The sequence below is a fragment of the Cetorhinus maximus genome, chromosome 1, assembly GCF_964194155.1.
Source record: "Cetorhinus maximus chromosome 1, sCetMax3.hap1.1, whole genome shotgun sequence".
Lineage (NCBI taxonomy): Eukaryota > Metazoa > Chordata > Chondrichthyes > Lamniformes > Cetorhinidae > Cetorhinus > Cetorhinus maximus.
The window spans coordinates 220,469,020-220,484,399 of record NC_135879.1 but is presented as its reverse complement, the minus strand read 5'-3'; the positions used below and the strand labels follow the sequence as shown (position 1 = coordinate 220,484,399).

At 42.6% G+C, this 15,380-nt stretch overlaps 1 protein-coding gene across 18 annotated transcripts in view; it reads right to left on the bottom strand.

The window, feature by feature from the left end:
• The window catches only part of ctbp1 (C-terminal binding protein 1), a 414,171-nt gene that overhangs the window by 73,772 nt on the left and 325,019 nt on the right, over positions 1-15,380 (bottom strand). The window contains exons 1-2 of one of the 18 annotated variants that reach the window (XM_078553581.1): positions 14,762-14,917; positions 7,465-7,546 (exon numbers count right to left, since the gene is read on the bottom strand). The exons of 15 other annotated variants lie outside the window; for them this stretch is intronic. In XM_078553581.1, the coding sequence (XP_078409707.1) occupies positions 7,465-7,504 (40 nt within the window). In that variant the 5' untranslated portion in view covers positions 7,505-7,546; positions 14,762-14,917. Of the gene's footprint in view, positions 1-7,464; positions 7,547-14,761; positions 14,936-15,380 lie in introns of those variants that run through there. 2 more of the 18 variants (XM_078553590.1, XM_078553595.1) reach the window with 2 other exon arrangements.

The window sequence follows — 15,380 nt, the reverse complement described above, 5'->3', positions numbered from 1 at the left end:
TTGAAAAATCATGGTTAAGTACCCACCTCAATATGACTTCTGGAATATAGGGGAACAGGCTGATATTCAATGAGTGGAATTGGCCATATTGAACATGATTTACTTGCAAATCCAGTGCCAAACAACTTCAAAGCTTTACCTACAGCTATTTGCTGATGTTGTTAAGCTGATTCTGATAGCCATGAAGAGCTCCAAATCAACAGGAGAAATGTCTTTAAAATAAGTGATTCCTAGCTTTTAATGATTCTGTTAAGGTTTGATAGGACATTTACTCAGGTAAACAACATAAGACATTCTTCCCTTAATAAAAAGCTTAAACATGCAAATTAAAACTTTCAAAAGCTTGCTCTAGATCTACAGATTTATTTAGCTGCATGAACTGTGCAATTACAAGAATTTTAAACATATATGCAAGATTCTTGTAACTAACTTGTTCAATCCTTTCTGCTAATTGTGTTTAGGCACAATCAGGTTGTTGGCACGACAGATGGGATGACCTGCCTAGCGTGCTTCCAACTAACCCAAAAGTTAACTCCTCATTTAAATCTTCAAAGTGCTAAGTATCTCTTGGCTTAATGCAGATGCTCTTTGAAGCCAGTTTTCAGCAGCTTTGATCAAGATGATTCCCATCTCATAACTGGATGGCAAGATCTAGAAGTCACTTGATAAAGAATAAGCAAGTGCTTAGGTTGCATAATATAGCAAGAAGTAGTTAAAATAATGAAGATAGGAGAAGAGAAAGAGTTTTTAAAAACTGGCAGAAAAGAGGAAAGACAGAGCAGAAGTTTATATGTTCCATTCTCATTTTCAATTGTACACAGCTAATAGCAGAGTAATAAAGGTGTCTATAATTTCCATGCATGTAGGCAGTCCAATAGCCAAGAGACTTGGGGAAATAAAAGCAAAATACTGCAGATGCTGGAAACCTAAAACAGAAAATGCTGGAAAAACTCAGCGGGTCTGACAGCAACTGTGGAGAGAGAAACAGAGTTAACGTTTCGAGTTCGTATGACTCTTCTTCAGAGCCAAAGAGAAGTGGAAATGTGATGAAATGTATACTGTTTAAGGGAGGTGGAACAGGTGAAGCTGGATAGAAAGCCAGCGATAAGTAGGAGCAAAGAAGAGAGTGACAAGGATGTCATGAACAAAAGGGCAAAGAGAGTGTTAATGGTAGTGGTAAGGGATAAAGAAGGTGCTGAGAGTGGCATAAAGGTAAGAAAGCAGAATGTGTGAATAGCAGAACACACTCTGTGAAAGAACAACATGGAACAAGTAACAGATGGCCCTTATGGGGGTGGGGTGGGGGGAGGGGCCAGTGGTGAGGAAAAGGATAGAAAATGGGATAAAAAGGAGGGATAAAAAAGGGGATAAAACAATGAATAAATTAAGTAAAAATAAAATAAAAATAAGTTGATAAATAATAAAAATGAATTTTGAAAAAAGGGGTGAAGATAGAGGAGTGTATTCATGGTCTGAAGTTGTTGAACTCAATGTTAAGTCCAGAAGGCTGTAAAGTGCCTAATCGGAAGATGAGGTACTGTTCCTCCAGTTTGCGTTGGGCTTCACTGGAACATTGCAGCAGACCAAGGACGGATATGTGGGCATGATGGAGTGTTGAAATGGCAAGTGATAGGAAGGTCTGCGTCATGCTTGTGGGCAGACCAAAAGTGTTCCACAAAGTGGTCATCCAGTCTGCATTTGGTCTCTCTAATGTTGAGGAGACTGCAGTGGGAGCAGCGAATGCAGTAGACCAAATTGAAGGAGGTGCAAGTGAAGTGCTGCTTCACCTGAAAGGAGTGTTTGGGCCCTTGGACAGTGAGAAGGGAGGAGATAAAGGGGCAGGTATTGCACCTTCCGTGATTGCATGAGAAGTGGGTGAGCTGTTGGGGGTGATGGAGTGGACCAGGGTGTCCTGGAGGGAATGGTCCCTACAGAATGCTGACAGGAGCGGGTGAGGGGAAGATGTGTTTGGTGATGGCATCATGCTGGAGTTGATGGAAATGGCGGAGGATGATCCTTTGTATGCGGAGGCTGGTGGGGTGAAAAGTAAGGATAAGGAGGACCCTATCATGATTCTGGGAGGGAGGGGAAGGTGTGAAGACAGAGGCACGGGAGATGGGTCAGACATAGCCACCTTGGGGAAATGTTCCAAATCATGTACATTGTACTAAAAGAGTTTCCGTCGAGCTTAATCTTTGGTATTGTCCTCAATATCAAGTTTCTTCCATTAACTTTAGCTCGAAATTTATGCTTGCATTCCACTCTGTCACCTGATATGAAGCTTTAGGAGCATGGCTATTGTTTGTGAAAGTTTATTCAATCTTCTGCTTATTGGTCAATTCATAGCAGGATCAGTATTTCATTTTGAAAAGTTAATCCAACTACTGAGCTTTGCTAGCCTGATGGAAACTTACTGTAATATTTATATAGAATCAACTAGATTAGACCCAACTTATGGACTTTCATTTTGAGCCTACAGGTCTTGTGTACAGCACTCAGAATAACTAACTCAGAGGTCCCAAGCAAGTGCTCTTTTAGAATCCCCTGACTACACAATCATTCGGATATACTAAGATCAGCCATTTTAGGCACCAGGGCCAGGATTTTCCAGTTGTCGGGCAGGCTCGGCAGGAGCGGTTGCAGAGCCGACCGCCGCCCACGATCGGCTCCGCCCTGCGATTTCACGCCAGCGGGCCAATTGAGGCCCGCCCTGCGTGGATCATGAGTGGTAGCGCTAAGCGCTACCTGTGCGGGCAGGGGGAGGAGGGAGAGTCAGGTCCAGCGCGCAGTTCGCGCATGCATGCAAAAGAGCACTTCAATCTTCCTGAGGCACAGAGCTGCCGCAGGGAGACTGAAGCCTATTTAAAAAAATAACTAAAGACAATAAAAGTTTAATGAAACATGTCCTCGCATGTGACTGTGCCACATGAGATGGGACATGTTTTTATTTTCAAAAGAAAGTTTTTGTTTAATTAGTATTGGCTTTAGGAAACCTCATCCCGCTTGTGGATGAGGTTTCCTAAAAAATGTAAAGGCTGCTTGGCCTTTTCGCCTGCCCGCCAACCGTTAAGGTTAGACGGGCAGCGGAAAATTCAACTCAATTACCTCGTTAATGGCTTTAATAGGCCTTTCAATTATCAGTGTGTGCGCAGCCGACTCCAGCGGGTGCCCGCCAAATGAAATATTGTGCGAGTTTGCGATGACATCGGGACGCACGCCCAACGTCATCACATGTCATTTTACGTCCCAGCCTGTCAGGCGCGCGCCCGCATGCCGAATAGAAAATTCTGCCCCAGGTCTTTTCATTGAGGAACATTTTGCTCTTGTTCTCTCCTTAATGTGATAAACATACTGGTATCTTATTCAAAGGGCAATGTGTGATTATGAATGCCTGCAGGTTAATCAACCATGAGTCCAACCCTGTCCTGGCCCTAGTACTCATCAATTTGGCTTTTCCCAAGTCTGGAAATGATGGGGCCAATTGCATAGTTGACTGAGATCAGCTAATTCAATACAGATAGGGAATCAAACTTGTAGGCCGGATTTGTATGGCTCAGTACAAACCCGTGCAGTGCATGTATTCACTGGGGCACAAGGAGTCAACTAAAGTATTCACTACTACATTCAAATTTTAACTTCACACAATGATGCTTGAATAAGATTACACAAAGATACATTTGTACAATGTTTAGATATATTTGATTGTGCACAAGAAAATAACTATTTTTTTGGGGTTTTAAGATGTTTTATAGCTCCATCATGGAGCTAAAATGGGAGCTATAAATCCAAGTCATTGCATATAATTATACATTCTTAAGCACTTAGCAAGGATTTTGCAGACTGAAGCTACATGTACCTGATAGAGAACAATTTAGAATTTACTTAATCAAATTGGCATGGTATAGATAACTGGCCTGCCAATAAAAGATTGCCAAAGAAACAAGTTTTCTGCTTCTTCATATGACATGGAAACGCGATATAAACTTGAATCAAAAAGGCCACTTGTTTTACTTCGGCTCCCAACAAAAGACCTACACTCACATGAACACAGCAAACAGCTTTCTATTAAAATTATTTCAAATCTTTAATCAGCTCAGTTATAATGATAAAATTATTTTAGATAAGAGAGCTGTAAAGATCGCTTGGAGAACTGTTAAAAAAGAAATTCGCTGCTATTACCACATGGAGTCATAGGCTGATTATAGTTGTTTTCTACAAGAGCAACTTAGTTAATCCCACTTCCCTGCCCTTACCCTGTACTCCTACAATTTCTTTCCTCCCCAGGTAACAGTCCAATTCCTTTTTGAAAGCTGCGATCGAAACTCCCTCCACCATACTCTCAAGCTGTGCATTCCAGATTATAACCACTTGCTCCATCAAAAAAAGCTTCCCTCATGTTGCCTTGGTTCTTCTGTCCATCACCTTAAATTGGTGTCTTCGCGTTATCGACCATTCTGCCAAGTGTTTTGTTTTTGGAAACCATTCTAGTAACTCAAAAATATACACAAGCATTTTTCAGGGACTAAATGATTAACTACAACGGCCCAGATCTTCCAGTCTCCGGATCGTCCATATCACTGAGACGTGTGCCGGGACCCTGTGGAAGCCCTGGGGACGTGCTGACCTCCATGGGAACGACCCAGGAGTTTTCAACTTCCGATGGGCGATTTTCTTACTACTTAGGACCCTCCGCGAATGTCTCCGACTCTGAGCTAGAGTTGGAGGCTTCAGACGGTTCTGCGGTACTTACCTGAGTACCCAGGAAATGTTAGATAGAAAGATCTCTATGTAACTCCTGGGCAAGAATTTTCCCGTTGGCAAGTGGGGGCAGGGCCCACTTGCTGACATGTAAAATAACGCGGAATTCCCAATGTCATCCTGCATCATTTGCATTTTCAGGTCGGTGGGGGCACAGCCGAGTCAGCTGTGCACCCGCCGACCTGTCAACAGCCTATTGAGGCCATTCAAAAAGCAATTAAAGGAATTAGCGGACCTGCCCGTCCAACCTTAAGGTCACCTGAAAAAGCATGAAACCTCATCCATGGGTGGGATGAGGCTTCAAGACTGGATTAAAAAATTACGGTTCACTTTTACTTAAAGTTATGTCCTTGTTCCAACTCATGTGACATTGTCACATAAGGGGACATGGATGGTAAATGAAATTTTCGAAAGGATAACTTTTTCACTTTGGGAACCGATCTCCCTGAGGCAGCACTTAGTCAGGGAGGTCGGAGCGCTCCTTCGCTCGCTCATGCACAAAGGAGTGCACTTCCGCATTTGCCATTCCCTCCGCGCCTGCACAGGGAGTGCTTCCGTGCGGACGTCATGCTAGGCAGGCCTTAATTGGCTTGCTATGAAAAATGGCGGGGCGCCGATTGGAGGGCCGCCCGCCCATACCCGCTCCCGCACTTCCCCCCCCCAGCAGAAGGGGAGGGGAAGAATTTTGCCCTGGATAACTACAGAACTGAGCCCCCCAAATCACTCTCACTGACTCCCCGCTCAAGCCCCCGCCCCTGCCCCCCCGCCACCCCAACCTGGCTGACCCCCCACCACCCACTGACCCATTCACCAACATTCACCCACTCACCCATTCACCAACATTCACCCACTCACCCATTCACCCACTCACCCACTCACCCATTCGCTAACATTCACCCACTCACCCATTCGCTAACATTCACCCACTGACCCATTCGCTAACATTCACCCACTCACCCATTCGCTAACATTCACCCACTCACCCATTCGCTAACATTCACCCACTGACCCATTCGCTAACATTCACCCACTGACCCATTCGCTAACATTCACCCACTGACCCATTCGCTAACATTCACCCACTGACCCATTCGCTAACATTCACCCACTGACCCATTCGCTAACATTCACCCACTGACCCATTCGCTAACATTCACCCACTGACCCATTCGCTAAATTTCACACTGGACCTTTAAACTTACCATATGGCAGCTAGTGCTGTAAAAAAAGTGTGTTTTGTCTTCCCCTGACACTTCAGCGCTGCAATGGGGTGCTCCGTGGGACTCCGTTCTCTGTAATTTTGGGGAAACTGGGCTTGGAAGATCGGCAAGAAATGTGGAGCAGCGTCAAGGCACGGAAAAGTTTGAACAGAGCGACAATCCCACGATGATTGGCGTGGAAGGTCCGGGCTGGTATGTCTCGGCTTCAGTTCACGAAATGTATGCCCTTCACTTCCAACTTACATAGAATTGACTGCAGATTATTTCATTTAAATGTTTTTAGCACTAACTTCCACCCTTGTTTTCCTATCCACCCATTAGTGTCCCCACCCTATAAACCCCCAGGTTCTGCCAATGCCACTTTGAACCAACAGCTAGGAAAGGGGTGCAACAAGTGGCAGTTCTTCCTCCGATTTTCCCTCCTAATTTGTGGGAAGACTTTCAGCCTCTGGTTGATGCTTTGATGCAGCAAACAACACAGAAATTGGGAATTCAATTGGGGCATGTTACCACTCCATGGCACTACACGTTTGGATTCCAATATTCTGTGTCACTTGAGCAAAAGTTTCTTTTTTTATTTGCCTTTGTAAATTTGTTAATATTTCTCATTTTCCCAAGTAAAGAAATGTCTTTGCTACCCTAAAAGTGTCAACATTTGAACTATGAGTGGGGTTGGCCATTTGCTGCTAGAGTCTGGTCCCAGGCAGTTCATGGAAACGATCATAAAATTTTACAAGAGGAGACCATTCAGCCCATTACACCTGTGCCAGCTTTTTGAAAAAGCTGCCCAAATAGTCCCACTCCCCCACTATTTTGTCATATTGCAACAGCCATGCAACATGCTTTGGATCAGCCACGCTAGCTTATTAGAGTTAAGTTATCTTCAAAACTAACTGATAACAAGAGCAATTTGCAGGGTATGTTTTTCACATTGCAGTTAAAAAAGGCATAATATTCTCAGGATTTAGCAGTGAAGATACTTTTTTTAAAACAAAGACTCAATGTAGTCAAAACTTGTCATGACAAACCTTTGGGCACAACAAAAATATACTTGTTGGTGTAAGGAGCCATTTGACCAAGGTTTGATCTCCTGTTCAGAGTGGAGCTTAAGTAAAAGATGAGATCAAGATTTCTGATAATGGGAAATTCGTAGAAACAGAAAACGTCTCATCATGAATTCCAATTGCACTGTGTCATGATGCATTAATCCTATGGTCACTAAGAACTGCAAAAATCTTGAAAAAATTAAAATTATAATCTGCTGTTTTTTTTGTCCTTAAAACCTTAACCAGCGCAAATTCAGATGTAGCAATTGGCACACAGGTCTATATATGGCCGTACACACCAAAATCAATACTCAGTGAGCAATGGCAGTAAGAAAGAATTTCATTACAAGATAATTATTGATGTAACAGTTTTTTTGTTTGCTTGCGTTGGCTTTGCACTACAGGGTAGAAAGTTCAGAAAAGCAATGAAAAGGACCCACTGTGCATACTGTAGTCAGTTTTGTGTAAAAAATTCTTCATTGCTTCATCTGTTGGAACCCAGCGATAGCCATAATGCTTTTTCTAAATATAATTAATAGACAATGTATTAATAATAAAGTGTAAAACAAGTGTGCACTGCTATTCACATTCTGTGTAAACGAAGCTTTAATACAAATAAATGTATCAACCTGAAATGACCCTCAAACTGGATACTGCCCTTTTAAAGTTCCTAGTCTACAGCATGTTTTCTTGTAAAAATAAAAATGAGTAAGATACTGCAGTTCAATTAAAGTTTCTCAATCACATTTCATGACGTTGAAAGGGGTTACTGATTTCTTAAATTTTACATTCGAAGTGTGAAATATAGAAAGCATGAATTTGAACTCAGTATTTACCCTGGCACTTAATTTCAATGTTAGCTGCACTGCTGTTCTGGACCAGCAACATGCTACATATTAACTAAGAGACAGTTTGTTCTATGGTTCAGGCAGAAACTTGAACTTGCCTTCACCCTACAAAGCCTTCCTTCATGCAGGAAGAAAATCCTATACTTCAGTTACTTCTCCATTCGTTTGTTTAAAATATGTTAAAAATTAGATCAATAGCGCTATCCAGGATGAGTATAACTGCAGGTCATGGTACTTGTTAGTGACATTCCAGAATTGTCAAATTAAGGGTTGAGTAAGTAAGATAATTTTATGCTTTTAAACAAGAGAATGATTGACACCATTCTTATTCTCAAAAAGGCACAATATATCACGAATGTGGCAGATGTTATCAATAATCTAAAATTAGATATAAAAGAAGTTTGTTATAGTATTAACTAGTTTTCTGTTGATCTATCCTTACTTAAAGGTATGCAAGATTCCCACAAGCTAGAGTACGCATAATTGCATCAGCGATGCAAAGGCCCTGTCCTTTCGAGTAGAGTGCTCATTATCACTACTAACATCAAAAGAAAGATAGATTTAACAAAATCTCATTGGCCTACTCACTACTTAAAATGCAAGATGGACCCTATAATTTTTTTCAACCCTTTAAACAAACTCTACCAAAATCTTGACACACTTTTGTTTAAAAAAAAATCATACAAGCAATTACTAAGCTTCATACTGGTTCAGCGAATACTGCACTGGATCCCAATTAGCACTCCAAAGTTATTGCATATACACCAGTGCAGGAAGAAGACTTTTCTGCTACTGCTTGGCTAATGGAAGTGAGGAGGGCTGCCTTACGTGCAAGTCATTGTAGTAGCTGCTAATCTATTCATGTGAAACCAGAACAGACGGCCATGACGAAGCTGTATTTAAACTGTGTTCCTACTCAATTTCCTGAGGAAGATAACCAATCATAATAGCCTTATCTAATTGGTGCTTCACCTATGAATCATTTTGAGCAATTAAGCAAAATTCTAATCTGCAAGTCACACTTGCAACTCAGACCAGCCGTACTGGGGACATCAAATTTGGGCATAGATAAGGAATTGGCTGAAGCATAAGGTGAGTGATTCTTGAGGGCATTAGTGCTGACTGCAGAACCCCAAGGATTAATGTTTTGACCTCTATGGGTTCAAATTTAAATCAATGACCTGGATTGCGAAGGTTAAGATGCTAAACGAAGAGCTAATTGTATGAGGAGAGAACTACTAGATTACAAAATGACTTTGACAAAATAAGTGGATATGACATACGAGGAGCCTTTGAGGTGGTTGATGTATTCCTCTCTAACACACTAATCTTTTAGCATTTTATTCACACATACTAGATTTTTGAGGGGAAATTCATTCTATGTTGCCTAGTAATTGACACCTTGTCATCTCATTCTGTAAAATTCTTTAATGTGTTGTTTTAACACCATTGCTAACCTGTTTAAACTGTCGAACAATTGCACTAAAATAAGTTTACAAAAGAGCTTTACACAAACACATTAAGCATCATACACCCAGAGGAGGTTAAACTCTTAATCATCATAGTTATATTTATTAATAATTTGAGGTAAAATAAGTGGACATTTAGAAACGCACAGATAATCAAAGACAGCCACAGCGCAAAATTTTTAAAGACAAGGGGCATTTGAAAAATTTATTTTGAATCTAATTGGACAGATAACAGAAATGCAGTAGATGTAATGTACAATAATAGATTTTCAGGAGTTGTTCAGTAAAGGGTCTCACAAGATATCTTGTTACAAAAAATGAAACAACTAGAATAGAGAAAAGTAGCAGCGTGGATAGAAATGTTTACTGACAGATAGGAAAGTGAGAGTTAGAGAAAAGGGTATTGTCCAGGCCAGAAATGGTGAAGCCCAGGCAGCAATGCTGTGTCCAATTTTTGTTCTCGATGCACACATCAATATTTTGATCTTGGGCATTGAGAGCAAAATGCTAATAACACGAAAGTAATAAGTTTAGCAACTAGAAAGGAAGAGTGTAGAAGGTGTGGCCAGATTAACAGAATGGGCAAACATTTGGTTGTTGCAACTTCATGTGAAATGATCCATTTTGTGGGGACAAACAAAGAAGGGGAGTAAACACACAAAGGAAAGAAGAATGTGGATGAGTAGAGGCCTAGGGCTGGATTCTCCAGTCTAGAATCGGGACGGAACAGAGGCGGGATGGCAACAAAAATGGCAGCTGTGGCCTGAGCCTCTGTTCTCAATTCTGCTGGCTTTAGAGGACAGTGGGGAAAGGGGAGGGGGAGGGGGCAGAAGAGCAGAGGCCGGCCGGGAATGTGAAGTCACCTGCCGTGTTAATTGGATTGATTGTGTTAATTAGGGAGCTCGTTAGGAGCTCACCTTCTGACTTACTGAGATTTTCATCGAGGTGGGCAGCTGCAAGGACTCTGTGAAGCTGACCAGCTCCAGTCCAGCAGGAACAGGGGCGGTAATGCTGAAACTATTTTATTTAATGCAAAAATTGGAAGTTTGAGAAAAACAACCACAGAGTAATTAAATTTTAATAACCAACCTACACCTACCCTACCCTGGGGTCCCAGTTCTCCATTTGCCCTGGCCAATTTTCAGATGAACATCCTTTTTTTTTAAAAAAAGACTGTGCACATAAAGCAGCCACAGCAATGGCTGCCAACTCGGGCCGGAACGTGGCCCAATTCCATGGCGTACCTCCTCCATTCCGGCACCCCTCCAGCCACTACTTGAGTGGCAGACCCATCTCTAGACAACAGAAGCAGGAATGTGAGTCAGGATCAGTCCGGTCACCCGATTCCTGCCTTGAACAGGAAAATCTCATCCATCGCGTTCAAATACATGGGGAGAATTTTCTCCCAATCGGGCGGGCCGGTCAGTCAGGAGGGGGTGCAGAGCCGATCGCTGCCCGCAATCGGCTCCTCACCACTATTTTACATGGGCGGGCCAATTAACGGCCGCCCAACGTGACACGCGCCCGTCAGCGCTACCTGTGCGGGCGGTGGGAGGAGGGAGAGTCGGGGCCAGCACTCTTTCGCACATGCACACAAAGGAGCGCAGAAATCTCCCTGCGGCACGTAGCTGCCTCAGGGAGATTAAGTTGAATTTGAAGCTTCTGAATAAAAAAAGTTAAAAATCATTTACACATGTCCCCTCATGTGGCAGCATTACATGAGCTGGGTCATGTTTATAAAATGTTTAATAAATATTTATTAATTTAATAAACCCTTCGTGAAACCTCATCCCATCCGTGGATGAGGTTTCATGAAAAATGCAAAGGCCGCTTGAGCTCTTTGCCTGCCAGCCAACCTTAAGGTTGGACAGGCAGCCCTGCCAAATTGGTTTGTTAATGGCCATAACAGGCCTTTGACAGTTCGGCAGGCGCACAGCCGACTCCGGTGCGTGCCCACTGAACGAAAGATCGGAATGACGCACGGTGACATCGGGACGCACACCCGACATCGCCGCGCATCATTTTACTCATCGGCGTGCGGGGCCCGCCCCCGCATGCCGAACAGAAAATGCTGGCCCATATTACTCTGAAAGTGTGAGTGAAGGAAGATCATGTCATTAAAAAGACACTTCAAGTTTCATAAATAGGGGCATCAAGTGCAAGAGTAAAAATGGAGTGATGGATTTGTCCAAAACATAGGCCAGGGCACATTTTAGAGGGCAGTGCTCAGCTTTGGGCACAGTAGCTCACTGCTGGATGAGAAACCCACAGGCTCCGCATTCAAGTCCTACTTGGCAGGCTGCGAAACTCCACCAATAAATGCATTAATTGGTGGGCTAGCACCAGAAAATGGCAGAAACCCATTTCATTGCTGTTTCTGAGGTCCTATTGCCAAAATGAGGGCAGACTGACTGAACCGCCAAGGAAATTCATACCAAGAAGGGCGTATGAGCGAGCAAATAAGGCAAGAGCTAACATTGTACAGATTGCCAACTTGCTCGGTTCCCACACAACACTTTCCTATTTACACAAGATAAATTTTTGCACTTGTGTCACAAAACAAAACTTGAGGGGGCAGGTAGAGATTTTACCTGCAGGTTTTTGGTGGTAAACCACCGGTTTTTCTATCTTCTCCCAGCAGTATGAGGCCACGGTGATGGCTGCCATTGCTCCTCATTAACTTAATGTTGGCTCACTCACTGGTTTGAAATCGTTGCAAGTAGGAAAATCGGTTTGGATTAAACCTGAGAGCCGCTAAGTTATATTTCTTCTGGGGCCCTTTGGTGACTTACAATAATCTGGAAATGATGCAGGAATACCAGTCGTCACAGGTTTTCAGGTTGGTGATAAACCCTTACGTTTCTGCCTCTTTCCACTCCAATAGCATTATTTCCCCCCCGGCTAGGAAAATGCCAAACAAGGAATTGTAGATTTCTCAATGCCTGTGGCAAGTGCTGATGATCAGACAGTAACAGGAGTTAAGAGAATAGTCTCTCATGTCCTATATTAATGGATGGAACTCATTTTCTCTACACAGGGGGAAGAATTTCATTCATGTGCGAATTTCAGCCAAAAAAATCCTAGATCCATAGTGATGAAGGCTATTAACCTTACTCTGAACATGGAGAGGAAACGTCCCCCTGTAAGGTTCTGTGCGGGAACCTGACTGGCAAAAAAAACTGCATTCCCTGTTGAGGCAAGTTAAGATCAGCCCATCTGAGCTTTCAACTTTTTTGTCTGTAGGCAAAAGCTCAGCCAGCAGGAAATTAATAAAACCAATTTCTAAAAAATATATAAACTTATCATCTGGATCTAAGTTTGAAGCTTATTTTTGGCGAAAGCACAAAGAACAGACTTTTCTCCTACTAAAATAAGCTGCTACGCAATATAGAGAGGGAGGTGAACTGGAATGTCTAACTGCAAGACTTGCTTACACCATTCAGCACACAATTTTAAGTCAGCATTGGGGGCATTCATGCCATTTCTCAACAACACTGCAATTTGTTTTACAAACTATGCATTGTCAATGTCTTCAGCTTCTTCGCTGAAACAAAAACTGCGTCTGCATCAGCTTCACACTTGGGAGATTTCAAACTAGCAAAGATTTAGAAAATACATTACACTCATCCCTGTTCTACTGATGCTGTGCTCCAGTGCAAATTAGGTGAGAAAATTTAAATGATGAGACATGTTAATTTATATTTTTTTGGGAGAAAGTTGACTGCACCCTGGACACTTAAGTTTGCAACACTTTACAAATCTAGGGACATATTTATTACATTGACCCGACTGTCCATAACTCTCCCACTTGTCATGATTAGGACATGTGGAAGCTTTTGACAATCTTCACTCTCCTGCCTATGATATAAGTTGTGATATCAAGTCACTATTGACATATATTATTTTTTTCTCAGTCCTTTTCTTCCACTAAAGGATCAGTATCTCACCTAGTTGATCTGCCCAGGTATCTGAAAGTACATCTACACAAAATTCCTTTCAGATATTCAGAATATTTCTGAGCTACGTTTGCCTTCATATTCTTGCAATGCGCGAAATTAAGCTCCACAAATATTCGTTATGCGACCACAATGGAGGAAAATTCAACTGTCGCGTGACAACAGAATTCACAGCTAGAGTGGGCTTTCAATTCAACTAAAAAAAACTATTTTAAAGCACTGAAAGAACAAACTAGGTGACAAAGGGGCTGTGATTTGATTCGTTTCCTGCTACAATAAATGAAAGCCAACACAAGGGACCAAATAATTTTTAGAAAATGCTAAGCATACTAATTAAATATTAATATCTTTATTGGAAAGAGTTTTCAGTCGATGAAAAATACCATCAATAATAGCTTAAAGCAATGCCAATTAATCATGTTCACACTCGGGTACAGTTCTATTAATTAAGTAAGCTATTTAAAGAAATAATTAGACAAGCATAATCCCTTTCATCTTTATACGCTATTGATGCAATGCTTTATATTTTCCTATTAAGGTAGGACACGATTCTTTGCAATGAAAAAGGTCACCATTCTCCTGAGTTCCTACTCCCTGCAACACAAGCAGCAACTGAAATAGCCAAGCGCAAAACGTTGACGGCTGAACTAATTTTTTTTTTCAAAAGCAGCACAAAATCCTCTGCAGATGTGCCGCTCGGCCCAAAGATCAGATTTTCTAAAACACAAAAAAAAGTGTTGGGCTTGTCCTTGCTTGCTGCACACAGAAGATTTATTGAAGACCACTGGGAAGAGACATGCAGTTACTGAATCCCATGCACTGAATTTCAGAACTGCTGACGACAACCAGGTTTTAACACAGAAAGCTGATGTTTCACTTCCCCCACCTGCAGAAATTTTTTTTTTGGGGGGGTGGGGGGGAACGTGTTGAATTTTTAAAAATTTCTCTGAAAGTGGAACAACTAACTTTGCTGGGGCAATTTTTTTTCCTGCTATGTCATTTGTGATTCGTTCTCAGCTTTCACTTATTTCAACAACCCGATCGTGTGGGTAGGGGGGGGGGGGTAGGGAAACAAGGTACAACCAGTTCAGAATTAATGAACAAAGAACAAAGTCTTCCATTGTCAAAAAAGTAAAAAAAAAATAAACAACAGCTGCAGCACAGAACAACCGAGATGATTAACTACAAAAAAAAAGTGCTGCCGTTTGTTTCTACAAATAAATAAAAAAGTGTCTCATGTACGACTGGAGGACAACACGCAAGGCCATCTGTACAACTCCTCTGTGAACAATCTCACTCACTTTCAATAGCAAAATGCAGGGAGGAGGGAGGGAGGGGGGAGGGGAAGTTGGAATGAGCTTGCTGCTTGTACACACATAAATATATATATTTTTTTAAAACTTGTTTTGCCAGCGCACCTTTATTTAAAGTCACTTACAACAAACAAAAGCCGAGAGTCATTACCTAGAGGTAACCCTTTGCTCTGGAGGTGAGAGCTCCCCATCTACACAGCCGTTACTTCCCCCATTCTCTCTGAGAGCACTTCAACATGAGATATGAAAAATACTTGGGCATATGGCGGCCACTTCAATTTTCCCAGAAGTATAAAGCAACGGCCAAGTAGCCCCCGCGAGAGGGAGTGGGCGGGGCCCGGCCCGGCCCCGCCCCCCCCACCCCGCGTGGAGGGGGGTGGTTGGAGCTGATAGGCTGGGTCAGGTCACCTGACTTCGCTCAGTCGCTGCACTCTCAGCTGAGAGTTCAGTAGGGACATATCTATCATCTGGGTGGTAGGCCGATCATTAACCCACAACACCCTGCGCATTTTATGCCTAATCATTTCGCCGGGCTCAGGACTTCGCGGCGGCGGCGGCAGCAGAAGCAGGGCTTGATCCACTTCCGAGCTGTCTGAATTTCGACCATATAAAAGTAGGTACTTCCGCTGGGATTCCCGACGGCAGAGTCTTGCCGACGTTGGTTTTCTCTTCCTCCCCCCGCCCCCCACTGTGGTAAAAGGTCTGCTGCGTCATTAAAGCAAACAGCTCAGCCTCGTAATAATCAGCCAGTTTAACTAACTTAAAAAGCC